General features: G+C 30.8%; 3 protein-coding genes and 1 long non-coding RNA gene across 4 annotated transcripts; 1 reads left to right on the top strand and 3 right to left on the bottom strand.

The window, feature by feature from the left end:
- Positions 1-4,618: 4,618 nt before the first annotated feature.
- LOC141458129 (uncharacterized) lies at positions 4,619-5,776 on the bottom strand. Its single transcript, XR_012460751.1, has 3 exons — positions 5,642-5,776; positions 5,392-5,540; positions 4,619-4,874 (listed from the first exon to the last, which is right to left on the bottom strand). It is a non-coding gene; the product is annotated as an uncharacterized lncRNA (long non-coding RNA).
- A 2,479-nt stretch (positions 5,777-8,255) lies between these two features.
- LOC141458089 (alpha-2-macroglobulin receptor-associated protein) lies at positions 8,256-13,276 on the bottom strand. Its single transcript, XM_074135653.1, has 7 exons — positions 12,543-13,276; positions 12,331-12,472; positions 11,369-11,545; positions 10,361-10,471; positions 10,099-10,198; positions 9,848-10,004; positions 8,256-8,573 (listed from the first exon to the last, which is right to left on the bottom strand). The coding sequence occupies exons 1-7, from the start codon at positions 12,885-12,887 to the stop codon at positions 8,361-8,363; spliced, it is 1,245 nt and encodes a 414-aa protein (XP_073991754.1). The 5' UTR covers positions 12,888-13,276; the 3' UTR covers positions 8,256-8,360.
- Positions 13,277-13,363: 87 nt separating this feature from the next.
- On the top strand, positions 13,364-15,862 carry LOC141458091 (probable enoyl-CoA hydratase). Its single transcript, XM_074135659.1, has 6 exons — positions 13,364-13,576; positions 13,772-14,007; positions 14,081-14,225; positions 15,047-15,196; positions 15,306-15,472; positions 15,603-15,862. The coding sequence occupies exons 1-6, from the start codon at positions 13,507-13,509 to the stop codon at positions 15,666-15,668; spliced, it is 834 nt and encodes a 277-aa protein (XP_073991760.1). The 5' UTR covers positions 13,364-13,506; the 3' UTR covers positions 15,669-15,862.
- Positions 15,516-20,150, bottom strand: LOC141458088 (protein anon-37Cs-like). The gene is made up of 8 exons (XM_074135652.1): positions 19,994-20,150; positions 19,715-19,889; positions 18,767-18,936; positions 18,430-18,693; positions 18,077-18,356; positions 17,175-17,575; positions 16,362-16,504; positions 15,516-16,096 (listed from the first exon to the last, which is right to left on the bottom strand). The coding sequence occupies exons 1-8, from the start codon at positions 20,041-20,043 to the stop codon at positions 15,864-15,866; spliced, it is 1,716 nt and encodes a 571-aa protein (XP_073991753.1). The 5' UTR covers positions 20,044-20,150; the 3' UTR covers positions 15,516-15,863.
- Positions 20,151-20,157: the final 7 nt, after the last annotated feature.

Here is a 20,157-nt window from a genome sequence, read left to right as displayed (position 1 = left end):
ATTTTAAGGGCAACAAAAGCTTTAATAAAACTTCTGAGTTATCAAGAAGATTTGCCTTACCTTCTTTCTCTAATTTCTTTTAATATCTCATCCCATACTAGACGACATTCTTCTCCATTCAATGTACCGTACTGCAAACATAATTACGTTTTTTACTCCTCTATCTTTGGTATGGTGCGGACAGCCAATCATTTTAACTTAGATTTCTTTGGCACTGATACACAAAATTTTCTAAATAAAGGCAGGTGTCAACTATTTCTATTATAAAAACCTCTAAAAGGGAAAATAAAATGCTAATGCCTAATTATAAACCTAAATTATAGACTGAAAACTATTTTTATTATTTATCTTATTATTATTGTTTCTGTAAATTAGATTATTGATCCGTTTTTTATTTAAAATAAAATAAAAATACAACTAGTGGCAAGGTTCGCTTCCTGGTATAGGGAAAATGCACTGAACGAACAACAAAAGGCATTTATCACGGTCTTTCCAGTCAATTGAAATATAATATTAATTACCTGAGTACAAATTCAAAATTAAATAAATATTTCCTTTAGATACTGGTGCAAACTTTCATTATCACTTGTGAGGCTGTTCTTTCAGTTAGATGTTAATCACTTAATTCGCAAAGCATTTAAACAGAAAATAAAGCCCTTTCTCCAAATGATTTAGATCTTTTCCTTTATGAATAAGTTTTAATTTTATTGAAAGAAGGTTATATTTAGATTGAAAATACAACATAAATATTCATGCGATTGCTTTAGGATTTGGAATCCTATAACACTGTTTAATAATTTATTATGTAATATTTTCTAATATTTAATTTATATAATTCATTATAATGTATATTACAGAAAAAATGGCCAATTTCCGTCTTATTTTTTTGTATTTTTTGTCAACCTTTCGTCCTAGGACTAGGTCCATCTTCAGGGCTCATGCAATTATATGTGTTGATATATTGTTCCATCTAAGATTATTGTGTCTTCAGTCCTGACTGTTTAGATACTGGGATTAATTACTGGGAATCAGTTTAGTTTAGATACCGGGAATATTGGGCAATTCGGTGCTGTTTAGAATTAATTCATAAAGAAGTAAAAATTTATTATTAACTACGTTTGTTTTTAATTTGTATAAAAGTAAATAACATTTATAGTAAGGAAAGCTTCTTAAGACTAGAAATTAGACAATTTTTTTATTGAATAATGTTGATTTTCAGAATTAAAACAGTAAATATTGGAGTAGTGCCTACAAAACGTCTCATTCAATTTGGCCAAAATTAAAAATACATTGAAGTACATCTATCCAATAGAAAAATACAAAACGTTTATTTAATAAATGAGTAATAAAAACAAATACACAACTGTAAAATGTAATTGTATTGTAATTTTGAATCTAATCTAATTAGTTTTATATGTTATTTTAAGTTTGCTAACAATAAAATGAAAACTCATTAATTCAGAAAAGTCTTTATTTATTTACCTATTTTTTCTTAATCTTAGTGTTGTAAATTATATTTATATAGAAAAATAAATTAAAAATATTAAAAGTGTTTAAAATGCCGAAATAGAAATAACAAAAATCAACTATGAAGCTGGAAAGAATATAAATAGAATTTATAAAAAAAAATGAATTAAAGTTTCAAAAATAGCCACTAGGTAGCAACACTTACTGGAAAAAGTAATAATAGTACTTTCAAAAAGCGTCACTAGGTAACAGTACTTGCCGGACCTCTATATAGGGTGCACTTGCTTGTGAGCGTTGCGATCGAAAACCCAAGTGGAACGGACTGTGGGCGTTTTAACCGTTCATGTAAACATTACATATGGCGGCCTCGAAAATAAGTTAAAAGCTTGAAGAGGTTGTTTTTTAATTTAAACCCCATTTATAAGCAGTTATAATAAACTTTATTAATTATTGGTAAAGTTGACTTATATTAAAAGAATATATATAATTCAATTTTTTATATTACATTTTAGTGGAGTATTTATAAAATTTACGTTTAAATAAAATTAAAATGTCTTTTGTGGCAACAGTTGGATATTTATTAATAATGCTTTAGAAAGTTCTTTATCTAGTTCCGATTAGAGTGGAATGTAATTTTACAAAATCGCAATGATAAAAAGCGAAAACTTAGGCCACGTATTATTAGCTATCAGAGTAATTGATCTTTATTCAAATGAAGAATTTAAAAGTTATTTCAGGTAAATGATTTTGTGTTATTCAGTGATTTAGTATGTAAAGGGATAAGTAATTATTTATTTATTTATTTTTTGGAGACTTTCGAGAAACACATTCTATTATTTACATGAAATAATACTTTCATTTACATGAGATAATTTTTTCGGTCGCCATATTTTGTTTTAAAAATTGCGCCAACTCTGAAAGCCCACTTCGACCCAGCTCTATAGATGGGGCGTTGTGGTCGTTGTGTGGGCGAAAATAATGACGTCATTAGTGACGTTTTCGCCACGACCACAACGACCGCGGTCGCCAAGTGGAACGCCTAAAAGTATGTTTTGGTCGTTGTGGTCGCCAAGTGGAACGCACCCATAGAGAGCTATATTAAAAATTTTATTAAGTATCATCGAGATCAGTGGTTCCCAAACTTTTTTGACCCATGGACCCCTTTTTATAGTCAAAACTTGCCCATGGGCCCCTTTTTATAGTCAAAACTTGCCCATGGGCCCCTTTTTATAGTCAAAACTTGCCCACGGACCCCCCAAGTGAAAAAGCTACATAAATGCATAGTATAAAAATTACAAATTTAAAAAAACATTTTGTTGAAGAAGTATTTATTGAAATTATAACTTTTGTTTAAAATAAAATTTTAAAAAAAATTAATAATTGTGATGAACGTGATGAGATGTTATGAGTGTATTTATATCCGGCTCAATGTTTGTGAGTAGCAACCGCAAATCCCCACGAGTAATCTCTTTGGTTCAGATCTGCATGAAGAGCCGTTAAGTGTTCGATAGTGAGCAAGCAAATCTTCATCTCTATTTTGCAATTTCGAAAGATTTGGAAACTGGAAACATTCTCCTCTTCCCAAGTTTTGTTTTTACAGAAAAAGTTTCGCAACAAACACAGATATTACGCTTTTGGTTTTGATTAAATTTAATTGGTCACCTTGTTAGTCTCTAATTTCCATAACAATAAAAATGGATCACAGTTTTATTATTTTATATTGAACCTCGCGCGGACCCCCTGACGTTGTTCAGGGACCCCCAAATCAATTTTAATTTTCCACGGACCCCCTGAATGATACCGGGGACCCTTGGGGGTCCGTAGGGACCACTTTAGGAACCACTGATCTAGATGTTCAAGGGGAGAGGACACTCCGTCGGTCTCCAAAAATAATAGTTTTAAGAAGCACCACCAGAGAGCAACACTAACTAGACTTTTGCTAACTAGACTTCGCAGAATTTTGCTCGACCCATAGTTTAAGAAGCCCTGATCTAGAAGATAGAGGAGACAGGAGACCGCACAGTGGAACTCTCCAAATATGTCAAACTTATTTGAAATTATGATAAATGCTGTGTTGAAGAGTTATAAATAATGTGTAATGTGTAATAAAGGAATCTCCTAAAATGACCAAAATTACAGTTTACGTTGGTTAAGGTGTGAAATAATGAGCAAGTAAAATGTAATAAATAAAAATAACCAGAGTGGCAGTGAGCGGATGGTATAAATTTCGTGAAATGCACTAATTTGGCGATTATTCTAAATCAAATATTTTATATAATAGAATTTAACGAAATTATAGAAATCAATTATAATAGGAAGAAAAACTATTACCAATGTCAGACATATTACCAGTGTACAGTTTTTAAAAATAGTTTTTCTTGCTTTTGTATCATTTCAGTCTCCAAAAACTATGAGCCATATTTCAACTTCAATGATAATTTAACGAATAATCTTTTGACAAATGAGTTTGGAATAAAGATACAAGAATTACATGTATAATTTATGAAATGACTCCTTCAAAATAATGAAATGGGTTATAATAGCGGATTTAACCATATTAAAAAAGTAATGAACAGTCTAAATATGGAAACTGTGCTTTCACTTAGTAATGTTTCTGAGTGGGATGGTATATTCCAGAATATTCGAATATGTTTAGAGACACGGTTCAAAAACAAGTTCGTTGACGATTTAATTAATTAATAGTGAATATTATAGTCATTATAGAGTGCTTGAATTCAATTTGGATGATAATTTGAACGTAATTATTGTATATGAGTTCATTTACCTACTCTGTAACGGTTGCACAACCAACACAGTGACTTTATGTACATTCATTATACCAAGAAGTAATTTTTGTCTAATTTATGTAATTATAAATAAAGATTTATTATTATAATAGCGGAAGACAACTCGCCCGATCTGTCTACTTCAGATACTTCGACTTAATTGTTGCAAAAACTTCAGTTTTGAAGAAGTAAAAAAATTAAGTATATAATTAAATATTATGAAAGTTCAATCTGTACAACACTAATGTTTATAAGTTAATAATTCACTTCAGTAAACCAATTTGATCACTGAACAGCCCTAAGCTGATAGAGAATCATTAAAAGTGGAAGCACATGCACTTTTTTTTTTAAAAAAAAAACGTAAATCTTAGTTCATGTACCTTCTGGATAGTTTGAATTTAGGCAAATCATTGCACTTACTAGGTATCTAATCTATTACTTTGTACTTATTATTTATCTTTGGATAATACAACATAATATCTTAACTGAGAAACAACATGCTGTAAGCTGAAAACATGTACTTACTGTTTGCTATAGAAGTTAAAATGTGTTTCACATCAACCCAGCCATTTTGTTTGTATTGAACTAGTTCAGAATTACCATTAGAATGTCGAAAGAACGCTAGAACAAAAATAAAAATTATATAAACTATTATTTATACAATTGTTTTCATTGTAATTTACAAATATTTAGAAAAAAAAATCAATTTTCAATAATTTAGAATTGAAAACTACTGGTGCGAACTTTGCAAAATCCAAGGTCCATAATACTAGGGTGTTATTAAACTTAACATTATTAATTTAAATTTCATGGAGATTACTCACCTCTTTAAATGAGAGAAATGTGAATATTTACGTGGAAGTTCATAATTCTCAAATACATAATCGTAATTAGCGATTTACTTATGCAGTAATAAAGACGACCAAAAATTAGTAACATGTTACGAACTAAATCTACCTACTTATGACTAATGAAACATTTTTATGAAACAAAATAGTGAAGTCTAAAATCAACTTTTTAAAATTACATGCGTACACTTAAAATGCATCTGTCTTGAAAACATGTCAATTTCATAAACACTTCTAATCACATCAACTCGCAATTAAAAATAAAAGTATACACAAAAAATGCAGCTTACCTGCAAGAAGTCCTTAACGCAGAAATGATGCAAAAACAAGTTTTGTACTTTCTTAAGAAGTTATCGCTTAATGCATATAGATAATATAATCAGTTTTCTAAGGTATGTAAAGTTTTCACTGACTTAGTTACAGCAGCATCAACTTAAAACTATCAATCATAAATAAAAAAAACATCAAACTGTGAGGTAAACAGTGAATTTTAAACACGGAATTTTTTTTTAGAGGAAAACTTCTTTTTAAAATACTGACGATATAAAATGTTTATCAACGTGGGTGAAGAACATTTAATAAATAAAGCGAATTAATACTTTTGCTAAATGTTAAAGAGAATATTTGGACAAAACCGAATAACCTTTACACCCCACAATCTTACCGGACAGTCGTTTCGTTAGGAGGTTATTTAATGTTTATTTTAATTGTGTTAAAGTACATGTTCATGCTACCTAGCGGTGATCACTGGAACTAGTTCCTATGTAATTACATCTTTCTAGTTTAAACTATTGCCGCTAGATAACACTGACATGAACTTAATACGTCTATTTTTTTTTCATTCTTAATTTTAAAGTAAGAACAGAATGTTAAGAATTTCTAATAAGTTGCCCAATTTCTTTAATTAAATAGGGAACTTCAATTTCTGATTTATTCTTTGATTTAAATAGAGCAAATACCAAAATAATATATTTATAAATTCCATTCTGTTCACGAGCTATGTATAATAGAAGCACCAATCTTATGAAACTATTTTAATAATTATGATACAATAATATTAGTACAACAAGCGAGGAAAATACTTAATAAATCTCCATAAGATGTTTTGATATTGCACTATTTGCAAGTAATGTAACTAAAATTTCCATAAAGTATATCATTAAAAACTAACAATTTTTATAAGAAGTTGAAGATGTGGAGTAAAAGGTTGTCAACAAATCTAACGTTGTTCCTCAGCCATGCTGCTAATCCATTGTATCCATTAATCAACAGTAATACTTCAATCTTCTGCAATTACTGTATGCTTATAAGAAAATACATTGAAGGTGGTAATAGATTGGCTCAAAGATGACTTCATAATTAAATGCACTGCTAACAAACTTTTATCGGATGACAATATCACTTACTACTTACTTAAAACTTCACTCAGCTCGATACCGAAAATTTAGGTTTTACTATTAATTTTGTCTTATCATTTGAAGACTTCGCGATCCTTTCTAGTACAAAGCGTCTCAACCTAACTTTTAGATTGTTCAACATAGCATTTTACACTTATTCATTTTTTAAATATGTCCAATATTCAATCAAAACCAGCTGTAATTAAAGTAAACAAATGAGAATTCCCAAACTTTATTTTGTTACGCTTTTTCGTGCACTTTCTGGCGATCAACCCTGAATAAAGTAATAAATGTACTTACTTTAATTTCTAAAAGACAGTGCCTTTAATTGTTCAGAATGATTCCAACATGTGAAACAATATTCATGCGATTCTCGTTCACCCGTTTGAGATGTGTTTTAACAAACCACATCACTAGCAACAGTGAAATTCATTGAGTAATTAGACCCTGTAAATACCTTAGAGATGTCTAATAGAGAGGCAGAAGGTGGTCAATTTTACCAACTCGGAACTTTGTGAGCAAATTTTGTAATTTCCCGTTCAAAAGAAATTTTTGATAAACGCAAACAATCTTGAGAACAATAATAAATGCTACTCACTCAGAAAGTTTTTCAAATCCAAATCTAGTTTTTACAAATGATTCAATTTTTCTGCGAAAGAGGTTATAAAACATATTATGGTATCAGATTCATTTCATTTTTATTTACAATTTCATGTACCTATTTTAACATTGTAAAGAGCATTAAGCTGGGAAGACTACGCTGGTTGGGGCCCCTCCACAGAATGGACCAAGGTAGAGCACCTCGCATCGCCTATGAAGGGCATCCCGGAAGCAGAAGGCCTAGAGGGAAGCCAAGACTGAGATGGTTGAACAAGGTGGAAGAGGACCTCTCCAAGTTAAATGCGGGAAGATGGAGAAGGAAAGCGAATGATAGAACGGCTTGGAGTGAATTGTTGAAGGAGGCCAAGGCCCTACAAGGGCTGTAGAGCCATGGAGTAAGTAAGTAAGTAAGTATGTACCTATTTATCAATTAAATTCTACAAAGTAAAGGAAATAAGAAGTAACTTGCATGCCAGTACTTTTTGTACTTTGGCACATTATTCCACATTAAAAACTTACTATCTCTTGTTCTTAGTTTATTTTTTGTTTTTATAAAAAAAACAAAAACTTGATCTTGATTAAAAATGGCAAATGTAATAAAAAAATTATAGTATCCTCACAAAAAAAAAAATAATTGTTTGTATGCGATCATTTAAAATTAATTTATTAGAGCAAAATAAGCTATATTCATTTTTTAAACGCTTTGAAAGGAGCTTAAAAACAAATTCGATTTTTCAAATAACTTTTTTATTTAAAAACAAACAAAAAGTATGTTAGTTTAAGAAAAATACCTCTAATTACATAAAGTTAACTCAAAGGATACATGAATGTTAGCTCATTTTACATCTTTAGGACCCACCTTTGGATATCCAAACTCTAGTGTAAAAAAAAAAATTGTAACTTTCCTTTGATTAAAAATTTAACATTTAAGCACTAAAAAACAGTATCTAAATCGAATCATTTATTCAATGGTTGTTAAAACAATAAAAGGAAAGTACTTCTCAAAATAACAGGAAAACCTAAATGTTCATTAACTGCACAACACATCGTTTTAAGTAAAAAAAAATGATTAGAACAGCTCATTTTAATATAGAACTAGATAATTTTCTTAGACCTTTAACAAAGCCAGATAAAAGTTTTAAATTAAAAAATATAAATGATAACTAAAAACAAAGATATTATTATTATAAATATACATTTATGTTTTATAATTATTTTTGTAGCGGCCCCACAAGAATCAACATCAACGGAAAGAGGTACATTTACAATTCTACATGCCTCTCTAAAATCCTAGATTCAATATCAAGATGTATTTTTGCAACTTTTCTTGTATGTTTCTTTATAAGATCATCCATTAATTCAGCATTATCAATTTTATCTAAACCTTTTGATTTTCTCTGTTCTTCTTCCATTGCAGCGTCTACATGCATTCTTCTTAATTTCAATAGACGTTTTTCATAATGAAATAATTCCGCCTAAAAAATATAAATACATACTTACATACTATAACTCTAGACTAAGTTAACATTTCATCTACGAAAAACCAAAATATCAATGTAAAAATTTTAATGAATACTTTTTCTTGTAAGCCATTAGAATTCTTGGCTACTCGGCTTTACGTTTTCATTCACTAAACCGATGGGCTTAAAAGTTACGCCCCTGGAAGATCATTACTGAATTATACCAGATCGCTTTTACCGAAGTAAATAGTAGAAACCAAAAAAATTGCATTCCTTGTTGTTCCATCATTTCTGAAAAGCTCAGATGTGATATCAAGAGACTAGTTAAAAGGCTTAAAGCACCCATCCCAACTAAACAGGGTAGATTCTCGAGATGGGAAGATCACTTAACTTTTTCTATCTCTTTCTATGGCTACAGTTTTATATGAGCAAGTCAATTAAGGGTAGGCCTATTGTCTGGCCGTACGCTCAGCTCAACGCGTGTGCTGGAGACTGGCCGCGGGCACGACACTCCTGTTTTCGTCTCAGTGCCCGTCTCATGGTTTCTTAGACATCCAAAATGGTTTGGAATCTACTTCAATTTTCCTGGTCGAATATATGTGATTTACGAGCCATTCATTTTTAATCAGGATCTACATACATCGTTAAAACTAAAATTACTACAATCCAAAACTTTAAATGTATCATTGTAACATTAAAATATTCATTTATTACTCCTAAAAATATTACTGTACCTTTAATTATCAAAAATTACTCTAAATATACTACAAGTCAGAAGTGGTTACGAAGAGGACCTCAAAAAGAATGTTCTGACAAAGTACAAAAGCCAAAATGATTTTTTTTTATCATTAAAAGAAAATAAAGTACATGTTTCAACAAGTAACTTTTGCCATCTCTACTTCCACCGATACCAGAATTAAGAAAATCTTAGGCTGAAGATAATGAATTTATTATCGGAATGATAAGTGTAGACGTCATCATTCAAATACAATGGTCCTGTATCATTCCCACTGGTCTAGAAAAGCAACAGTTTGGAGATTTTTAAAAACATGGAGAAATCTCTTGTTAGGAGGCTTTATCGAAGTCAATGGAATTTTTGGGAATAATCATTCCTTCTGGTTACCTAAAACTACTTGTTAGTCAGGGAAGTCCATAAAATGTCTTGACTGATTAGACGTGTTTAAAGAAAATCCGTGGCAAAACCCAATAAAGTATATGTAGCTATCTTAGTTTCTCATATTTTAAATCCCTAAATCTTAAAATCACACTTAAAAATAAAACTTAATTACCTTAATTGACTCCAATTCATCTGACGAGAAGTTTGCTTTAGTGGCTAGTTTCCATAAACCTTGCACTTTTGGTTCCACAAATTCTTGATTATTAGGTCCGCTCATAGATATTCTATACAGCCGGTCATAATCGTCCCTTATTTCTCGGTGTTTATCTCTAAAACAATTATGAGATTGTCAAGAAAAAGTATTGCTCTTAATGTTTGCATTTAATGCTGTTAAATCATGGTTTCTCGACAAATCAATACTACCTCAACTGATTCACTTTGGCCAAATAATCTTTCGCTACTTGATCATCCTCTTCTAATTGAGTTATTTCATTAAAGCGATCTAATTTTTCATCCAAAGAATCTGTAAATAGTAAAATAGAAGCAAATATATTCTTAAATATATTTACAACAAAAGTAATAATCAACTACATATCTAATTCTGTATCACTAATAGCACTTCTTAATTGAGGTAACAGCAATTCTAAAGATTTATGGAAGTAAATATTATAACTTCTTTACTAACTTTTTGCAATGTTTGGATCACCATGTTCAACATCATTTAATATATTATAATATTGATCTACTTTTTCCTGGTGATGCATGAATTCCTCTTTCAGTAATTGCAATTCTTCCGCTGCAACGTTGTATGAAAATTAATAAATACAAATACTTTAATTAGTAGCTTAATGTCAGCAAGAACAATCATTTTTAAATTAAATCAAGAGATTCTAGAGCAATAAGCAGCCGTCAAAAACAGCCAGTAACAACCTCGCATTTATTTTGTAAACTTAAGTGTGATTTACGACTGCACTATTTCAATAGAAAAAATTAAGTGGCTTGGCTCAAGCGTTAACTAAATTGGGAAAGATCTAAGGCCATCACTTTCGATCGTATATGACTTCAAATAACTAAGAAATGAATACGTTCAACACTATACGACATGGTACAGAAAGAAAAGAAGGAGCTCTTTTTTATTGATATTTCTCAAGTAATGAAGTTTTGTAAACTTCGACAAAGTGCCAGAGTCTTAGAAAATTGATAAGACCAGTACAGCAAGTCTAGGCTCTCACAGGACAACGCGAATAAGTGATTTAATAATATTGCTAGATTTTGAAAAAATATACAGAACTTATTGGATTAAAGAAGAGAATAGAATAACACGAACGCTGACCAAAGAGAAATGGTCAACTAGGATAAGTAAGTCTCGGGCCCAGTGTTAACCGGAATTCCAAGCGAAGGTTGTGACTATTATTTGTTGGATGAAAATAATTTAATAGAATTGTCCACGTCAGGAAGATTATTATTTAAGGCGGCAATTCAAACTGCCCATTAACACTAAGTAGGTGTAATTTTGTAAACCAGGATGTTCAAAAAGAGGAAAGTATCCGCGAGAAAGATGGTTAAAAATGTTTAGTTCAAAGAATAAACTTAAAGGAAAACTTTCTAATGATCTAGATTTTTATGATGCAAATCAATAAATAGAAAAAAGAAAATTAATAACTATTAAATTAATTATAAATATAGAAATTACCAGTAAATCCAGAATTTTCTGCTTTATCCCAGAGTTTATTAAGTTTTTTATCTTTAAAAAGGCTCTTATTTAAATATCTATCCGAGACAGTACCTGTCAAAGGTTCATAATCTTTAAGCTTCATTTGATCGTGAGCTTCATCGAAATGTTCCAATAAACCGTATGTACTCATTATACCTAAAAAAGAAAAACTTATAGTTTATGGAAGAAACTAGAATATTGGCATAAAAAACTTTAGAATTTGATGTGGATAATTAGCAAATTAAATCAAGATGTTATTAGATTTTTGACAATTAATGACTTCCAACAACAAATTTGGCAACACATTGCCAGAATTGCAAATGATGTAGCATCATCTGAAATGCTTCTGGCTTTCAGAACGAGTTATTAGATAACTCTGGTACCGAACTAGACTTTGGTTTGCTGTCCAAATGTGGAACTTTGTAAATTTTTGGAATTTAATAACTTAAACAGGTACCATTATTTATTAGTGCTAATGAGTTAGAAGACATTTTTTGACGTGTTGTGTATTTTTGACAATTAATGACTTCCAATAATACGTCCTTACATAATGGAACACCAGTGAAAGGGATTAGGTTAGATTTTTATAGTTTATGGCTACAGACTAAATCCACTGCGACCTAAAAACCGTATTGTGACTTCTTATGGGTCAGGGCAGTGATTATGTGTCTATTACATTTGTAAGTATAATCCAAGGGTAATGACGACTTAGATTTGCATGTGGGATAGCTAAATCCAAGTAGTTATGTAAGTAGTTAAGGGGAAACTCACAAGATCTGGATATCCATTCCACATAGCACTCCACCACTGGAGGAGGTGTCATAGGGGGCTGCTTATCTTGGATTAATATTAAACTTATTTACCTCTGATCTGTCACGTTAAAGCACCTTAAAGTAAGCACGTAAAAGTAAATGTATGAAAAGCTTAAACTGCATACCAACCAATTAATTTTCTTCTCATATCTGCTTCCTTTAACCCTTCCTTGTCTTTCCCTTCAGCCCTAAGCCTTTTCCATGCTATTTCTTCTTTATCATGTACTTTAAGCTCAGAAAAAAGTGACTTCAGTTTTGGTTCTGTCAATCTCTATAAAAAAAAAATTAATAAAGAACAAAACACGTGAACTGTCTAATAAAAAAAAAATAACTTGACTTACTGACTGCGCTTTCGTCCAAACTAGATTTAATTTAGCCATTCTAAAAGGTTTATTTATCCTTCTAATATCTGCTTCTGGTTCATCGAAAAATTCGGTTTTTTGATGTTCATGTTTATTTGGTTGTGATGATTTATAGGGTTCATTATATTTTTTGGGTTCTTCGTAAGACTTAGATTTATATTTATCTGGTTTCTTATATTCATCATGTTTCTTATAACCATCATGTTTTTTATAATCATCATATTTCTTATAAGGTTCATTAGCCTGTTTTGAATATTTGCTAGCTAACACCACGGAACCACTGATGAAAATTAAACATAATAAGTATAATTTATACCTAAACATAATTTTAACTTACTTAAAATAAAGATTTTTACAATAAAATACGAATAATAACGTTCTACGTAACCTTAACACTAACTAAGAGAAAAGCTAGGACCATAACATTGGTTCCAACTTAGCAGATGAGTTGACTACATAATTTTTAAAAATAAAACAGAAGGTTACACCATTTAGGAAGTTACAATCCCTACGAATTTAAGGTCAAAGAATAAATAATCCTTATGGACTGCAAGATAGTTATTAACAAAAACAAATTAGTTTTTTTTTTTGTTTAAGAAAGGTTATAAAAGTAATTATTGTGATACTTAAGAGATGTATGTTATGATTTAAACTAAGGAAATCATCACTATGGTGTTCGGGAAAGACACTCTTCGAGGGTATTAAATATTATTTCTTATTGCTTCTAAATAAAGTGTGCTGTACAGTGAGTACGTTCATTTGACGGGTGGGGGTTGTACTTATTAACTAGGATCACACTTACGTCTTAGAACGCTGAAAAGAAGTTAATACCTTTGGAATAACTTTTTTAGCTTTGGTGTCTAGAAAATACAGGCAAAATCTTAAAGAATTTCTTGCATTAAATTACTTTTCCTACAGTCCAAATAGTAAACGCTTTCGAAGAATGTTTTCTTTGAAAACGTTAAGCAGAATCTTACCTTTAATTACTACAAGGGAATATTCACTATCCGTTGGTTTGTAACTGAATACTGTTTTTGTTCTTATAGTTGCCAAAAATATACTTTTTATTATTATAAATTTCGTTAAGATTTAATTACAATTTTGTAATTTTTGAGAAACTTAAGTTAAAACTAATCATCAATCAAGTTACAACTTTCCACCTCGATGAAAGTACTTAAATAATAATTATTTACTTTGATTTTTTTTAGATAATGTTAAAATAACTAAAATAGGCAGAGTTACATGTTTAGGTCTAAACAGACCTCAAAATAAAAATTGTTTAAATGTAGAACTTCTGAAACAGCTTACATTCACTTTAGAGGCTTTTCAAAACGATCAAAACTCTTTAGCAGGAGTGTTGTATGGTGAGCAGGGAAATTTTTCTTATGGATTTGATCATAGTGAAATAAAAGAAAACTTACAAAATGTACAACTCTTATTACAAGTAAGTCTACGTATTTTTCATCATTATCTGAAAGATTAAAAGATTAATATAACCATCATAAATTACTTTTTAGGATATTACCAGTCAATATTCTAAAAAACCACTGATTGCGGCTGTAAGTGGATTTGCTGTTGGTGCTGGCTTTGATTTGGCATTATGGTGTGATTTTAGAATTGTCGAAGAAACAGCTGTAATTGCTACTTACTCCAGGAATTTTGGTAATATATCCTTTTATGCAAATTACTCTTACGGTAGTTTAGTGCAGTTCCGACGGAGATATATGTATATTTCTAGTTCTGCTCCCATGTAAAATACATATATATTAGCGTAAGTAATGAATTCAAAGAAAGTAGGTTGTACTTTAATGCAACTTTATTGAATTTATTTATTCTTAGGTAGGAAGTTCCAACTGTACTTAAAAAGTTTCCTAAGCGTTTTGTTTGTTTGGTACTTGAATCTCGAGTGTATAAAAGTCAGAGAGCGTTTTCTCAGTTAATAATTTGAGTGTTAACCACCCGGTTGAGTTAATTTTACGAATTATAGAAAATCCTTTTCTAAAACTTACTCGTCTGCGAGCTACCAATCTGTCTTCTGTTTAGTTATTATGTAGCAAAAAACTCTTCAAAAAGATTACGTTTTCATAAGTAGTCTTCCTCTAATTGCTCTGAACAAATCTATGGTTTGACCTGAAGAAACCAGATACTGTCCCTCCTAATTTCCACATCATTCTTCCGAAACCAAAAGACTGCATTTTACGTCCAACTCTTTTACTTGATGAGCCAGGTGTGGATGGAAATTTGACAATATTGATTCCTAATATTATATTTTGATTTTCCTCATTTAAGACTTACATTAATTTCATTTTTCTTTTGTTACAAATATTTTGTATGCTTCATTTTAGCAGAGTATTAATTTATTATTGTAAATTTGTATGTTAAATATTTATATAGTCACTTTATATTTAAAAGGTATTTTGATTTATGTATTTCCTTTTATCTCTTTTAGTAAATAAATAAATTACAAATATTTTATCTCCTAGGTGTACCAGTAAGTGATGCAGCTGCAAAACGACTTTGCTTGTTGGTCGGCACTCATCGAGCACTTGACTGGGTACTTACAGGTCGTATCGTCAAGGCAAAAGAAGCTCTAGATTGTGGAATTGCCACTCGTGTAGTCGCGTGCGGAACAGGTATAGCTTTAACAATTGTTCTTTTTTAAAAAACATCATTCCCTTAATAATTAAAAGAACATTTTGAGTTTTTTTATCATTTTAATTTTTCTAAGCAAATATTTTGTAGGATTAGGTCAAGCGGTGAATTTTGCCAGCTCACTATGCAATATGCCTCAAGCATGTCTTAAAGCTGATAGGGCATCCATCCTTTCTATTTCTCATCGGTTCTTAACCGAGCAGGTTAAAACAGAAATAATTCGAGAACAAGAGGAAAACATGAAAATTGCTTTAATGGTAAAATTTGTTATTGGTGGGGGGGGGGGAGTTTAAAGAAATATTTCATTTTTTTTTTTTTTTTTTTTTTTTTTTTTTTTTTTTTTTTTTTTTTTTTTTTTTTTTTTTTTTTTTTTTTTTTTTTTTTTAGGAGGCCATGCAAGGTATTCATCAAACGGAATCTGGAGATGTGAGGCGGAAAGACAATACTTCATAAGATTTTTCATGATAGAATGAAAAATAATATATTGTTTAATCGGAGTTTATGTTAAAACCTAGAAATTTCAAAGTTTTATAATTTTGGGGGGCAAAACTTTAATCTAAAATAAAAATAAACACGCTACTTTGATGTGTGAAAGACTATTAAAACATGTAATTCATTTTAAACAATAAACTTGTGTGTAAAAACTTTTTAGCATGTGGCAACTATTTCGTAAACAGGAGATTCAATTGAAGCATGTTCAATTGTCTCAATAACCCGTTCTGCTTCTCTAATTCCCGAAATCATAGCACCTTTTACAGTGCCTTTCAGTTCATCTGGGCATGTATGTTCACCAGCAAAATACAATACGGGTGGTAAATCTGAACATCCTTGGGGTAATGGTGCTTTGATTGCTTCTGTCAAATTTGCTTCTGATCCACTACCTGCAATTCGTTTATTATTATAATTTATTTAATTCTATATTTATCAACAAGCTTTAGAAGAAAGCAAATAAACAATTTGATGTGAACCCTTTACTACTTTCCCCACTTAATTATGGTTCAAATAAATACACTTTCTTTGTAGGCACTTCTCTCCAGATTTGCAAGTCAACCAAAGTGAGTAGTGAAAAGCGCCGCGATAGCCAATGTGGGGCATTGGTTATTTTGAAATAATATATTTAAGAAAAGAAAATATTTTAAAGTTTACCAGATTTTGTATAGAATCCTTTGAAATTTGGGTTATTGGCCCAATTCGATTTAATCACTGTTTTTGGCTTCGGAATGGTAGAATCTCCTGTCCATTCCTTGAGAAAAGCTGTCAAATAATCTGATACTTCTGCATCAGTTAATCTGAAAAATTTAAGCCATAAAAAGGTGCATGCAAATAATTTGCAATTTTTTTAAAACTTAAAACGGCAGGAGAATGCTACTATTATACCATAAATGCACAATGACGGGGGATGGTACTTACTAGTTTTCTAATTAATATGTATTATTTTGTAATTAATATTATATTATGGCAGGAACTACTACTTTCAGTCTTTGAAACATAACAGAAACTTAATTCAAACTGTTCATAAATAATTTATCAGGGAAAATGTTCAAATGAAAGCGATTTAAATCTCTGCAGATAGTTATTACAATCTTGAGAAAAAAGACAAATAAATAAAAACAAGAAAATCTGTTCGATTAAATCTTTCTCTTTACTCAATTCTAATTCTAGCCTTGTTCTTAATGTTTCATAATATTATTCAACCGGCAGAAATGTTTTAAGTTTTAAATTATACTAATTCATACACTACCGCCGCTATATTTTGTGCTGTATTTAGCTGACCTTAAAACACGTATTCACAGTGACACTACAATGTGAAAAATTTACGACGATCGTTTTTGCTTCCTCTAACTTGGAACAGGAGATAGAAACTTTTTCTGCTAGAAAGAAACTCTTAACATTTTGGGCAACCCAATTTGACTTTGACTATATACCTAACAATAAAGTAATTTTTCAGTACTCTCTTACTTTTCCATTTCTTCCACTGAAGAGCCATTTATTTTTGCAAGCAGAACATGTTCCGATCCTGGTAATTCTTCTAAAGATGTCATTCCTCTAGTAAAATCATGCCTTTTACTTAATTCATCGTCCAACCAACGTTTATGAATTTTTTTCTCTCGCCACACCCAAAAAGGTTGTTCATATTCCAAAAATATTTTGCCAACATTACATACTCGCAAAGAATTAATTGCTTCACTTTTAGCCGGGTTCAATGGCGGACAAAATAATGTCTTCATATTGTTCTTTAGCACACCCAACGGACATGTTATGACCACATAATCTCCGGTAAAAACACTGCCATCCCGACATTTTACAACTGCTCGTGGATGTTGCTCAGGCATTACAGTTCCCCATCGTATGTTTAGTACCTTAAAATATTTACTATAATTAAAAATGTTGAGCGAGTGATTTTTAATTTAAAATAGAGGTAGTTTTTAAAATTTTCATATCTTTATTGCTCTCTGAACTCTATTTACTAGAACATGATTTTTTCATCCTATTGAAATTATGAATCAGTCAACAAAAATAATGTACAGTAATCATATCGATATGGTTACGATTTGATCACTCTGGTTTTGGAGATTACTTGCTTTCGTGAATTAATGTTTGATTATGAAAGGCCGGTAGTAGTTGGCCACTTTTTTCATTCAGACATTAATTAAACCATGTACGAAAGAATTTCGCAACCAACATCATTAAATTCGCAATACTAAATATTGAGAAGGTCCGCTAAAAACATTGCTATAGAATGCAGCTGTAGTGGGATCTGAAAATACTTTTGAGAAGGAATCAATAAAATTGAATCGCGCAGTTAAAACCACAAATATAAAGAAAAAAAAAGAGTAAAACTGAATAAAAAGATACCTTACCTGTTTTGAGTAAAATATTCGTGACGGAGAAATATCAGTAATTATTGGAGCTAGCGCACCTAATGATCCCAGAGGAATTCTAAAGCTGGCACCCGAAGCAAAAGCTCCAAAACTGTCTGTTGCAACTTGGCGCATTGATGGAGATAGATAAGATTTCAAACCCAATAATATTCTGGCAGCAATTACTGCCATATCAGGTGGAAGTTTTTTTAACAATTGATGCAATCTTACTCCAATGTATGATTCAGCCAGATCTGATTGTGTCGGTGGAACTTTTGATCTGCAAGAGTATTCTATTTTATTTAAGATATCTAACAAGTTGTAAAACAGAAAGAGGAAAGTACAAAATTTACCTTAAACATTCGGCTTGTTTGATTATCTCAGAAAGGTGATTAAATGCCATAAAACTAACAGGGAGCGGTAGTGGATTACAATCACTTCCTGAAAGTAAACCTTGACTTGGATCAACCCCAGATAGGGGTACATTGAATAGTCGACTCCTTACCCCTAATTGTACTAGATGATTTCTAAAGACATTAGTCATTTCATCGCACCAATCCCTTCCTTTTTCTATAACTGTATCACCTAGCCAACCACTGCATATTCGTCCTCCAGGCCTGCTTATAATTATTAGATTATTTCTACGTGTAATTAATTAATAATGATATGAAATATAAAATAAATACTTGCCGATCTTCTGCTTCTAAAACAACTGTTCTTCTAAAACCAGCTGATACCAAACGTTGTGCACAACTTAATCCTGCAATGCCGGCCCCAATTACAATTATTGATACATCTTTCTTTCCTGGAACACCTTCTTCAGGACCTACTGATCCTGTCGAAATATCTGGCACACAAGGCTGAAAAGAAAATCATTAACGCAATATGAACAAAACAACATACCAATGAAGAAGAAACCCCACTTATATAACATTCATAATTCCACTTGGGTAATTTACCCAATAAGTTTACTTAGACTGGCAACATTAAACCACTTGGTATCCAAGACATTTATGTTTATACTAACGGGGCACTTGCAGCAGAAGTGACCCGACTTTGCTAGGGGACTATCTGCAATTGTATTTGCAATGGATAAATAGAATTTCAAGAAGTAATATAAATCTTGCTGATTTCTACATAGTGTCTTAGCTCTTGGAACACACAGTAACGCGACTAGGAATTAAAATGTTATTAAGTGCAATCTTATCTTATTTAAAGGCTAATTAGGCTCCCAGGGGTTTCTAATGAAATTTGAACTTCCTACGAATTTCCATTTTTTGAGCTGCGCACATATAGTGTAAGGCGAATACACAAACACACCAATTATTAAAAAATACTCTTTTAGCACAGTGAACGTAGTTATTTGTGCTAGATGTGCCCCATTCTTTATTCCTGCAAAAGCCTTGCATCAGCAACTCATCGTTCTTAATTGAAATTTAAATATTCAAAACATTTATGCTTACACTTTGTGATGTGGTGTCAGTCCTTAAGTCAATAAATTAAACTTCCAAACATACTTTAGAAAATTGACTAGAGATTTACAATTAACTATTTTGTGAAAAGTAAGAAAAAAGTAAAATCTTTGCTGTTTGGAAGTTCAATACCTTACCTTGAAGATTTGTTTTCAATTTATTTTACCTCTATAGGACATGGATCTTTAGGGCAAGGTGTATAAACGCATATATCTTTCTTCTCTTTTATCACAGTGTCTGTTTCAATATTTGGCTTTACACAGGGTTTCGTCTTTTCACAATATTCATTTTTTTCTTTCTTCTTCCCTCCACTTTCTTTACTAGCATACCTTGCAATTAATCTAATGAAAAATTGCAATATAAATAAATATATAAATTTTGTGCATAAACTAACAGAATGGGTTAAAATAATGAAATTTTCAATTTTAACCAATTATAAACTCACTTTAGATGTTTATTAAAAACCAAATGTAATTTAAATTCGTTTATAGACATTTTAAACTTAACTTGTACATACCTAATTTTTCAATTGTTTTATTTTAAATGTGATTAAATAAATGGAAGTTACCGACTGTTACATCGTTAAAATTTTAAAAAATTATAAAATGT

This window comes from Rhodnius prolixus, unplaced genomic scaffold (genome assembly GCF_049639745.1).
Source record: "Rhodnius prolixus isolate KJV_2025 unplaced genomic scaffold, Rpr scaffold_5, whole genome shotgun sequence".
NCBI lineage: Eukaryota > Metazoa > Arthropoda > Insecta > Hemiptera > Reduviidae > Rhodnius > Rhodnius prolixus.
Note: the sequence above shows the minus strand (reverse complement) of the source record. Positions and strands in the feature narration are given on the sequence as shown.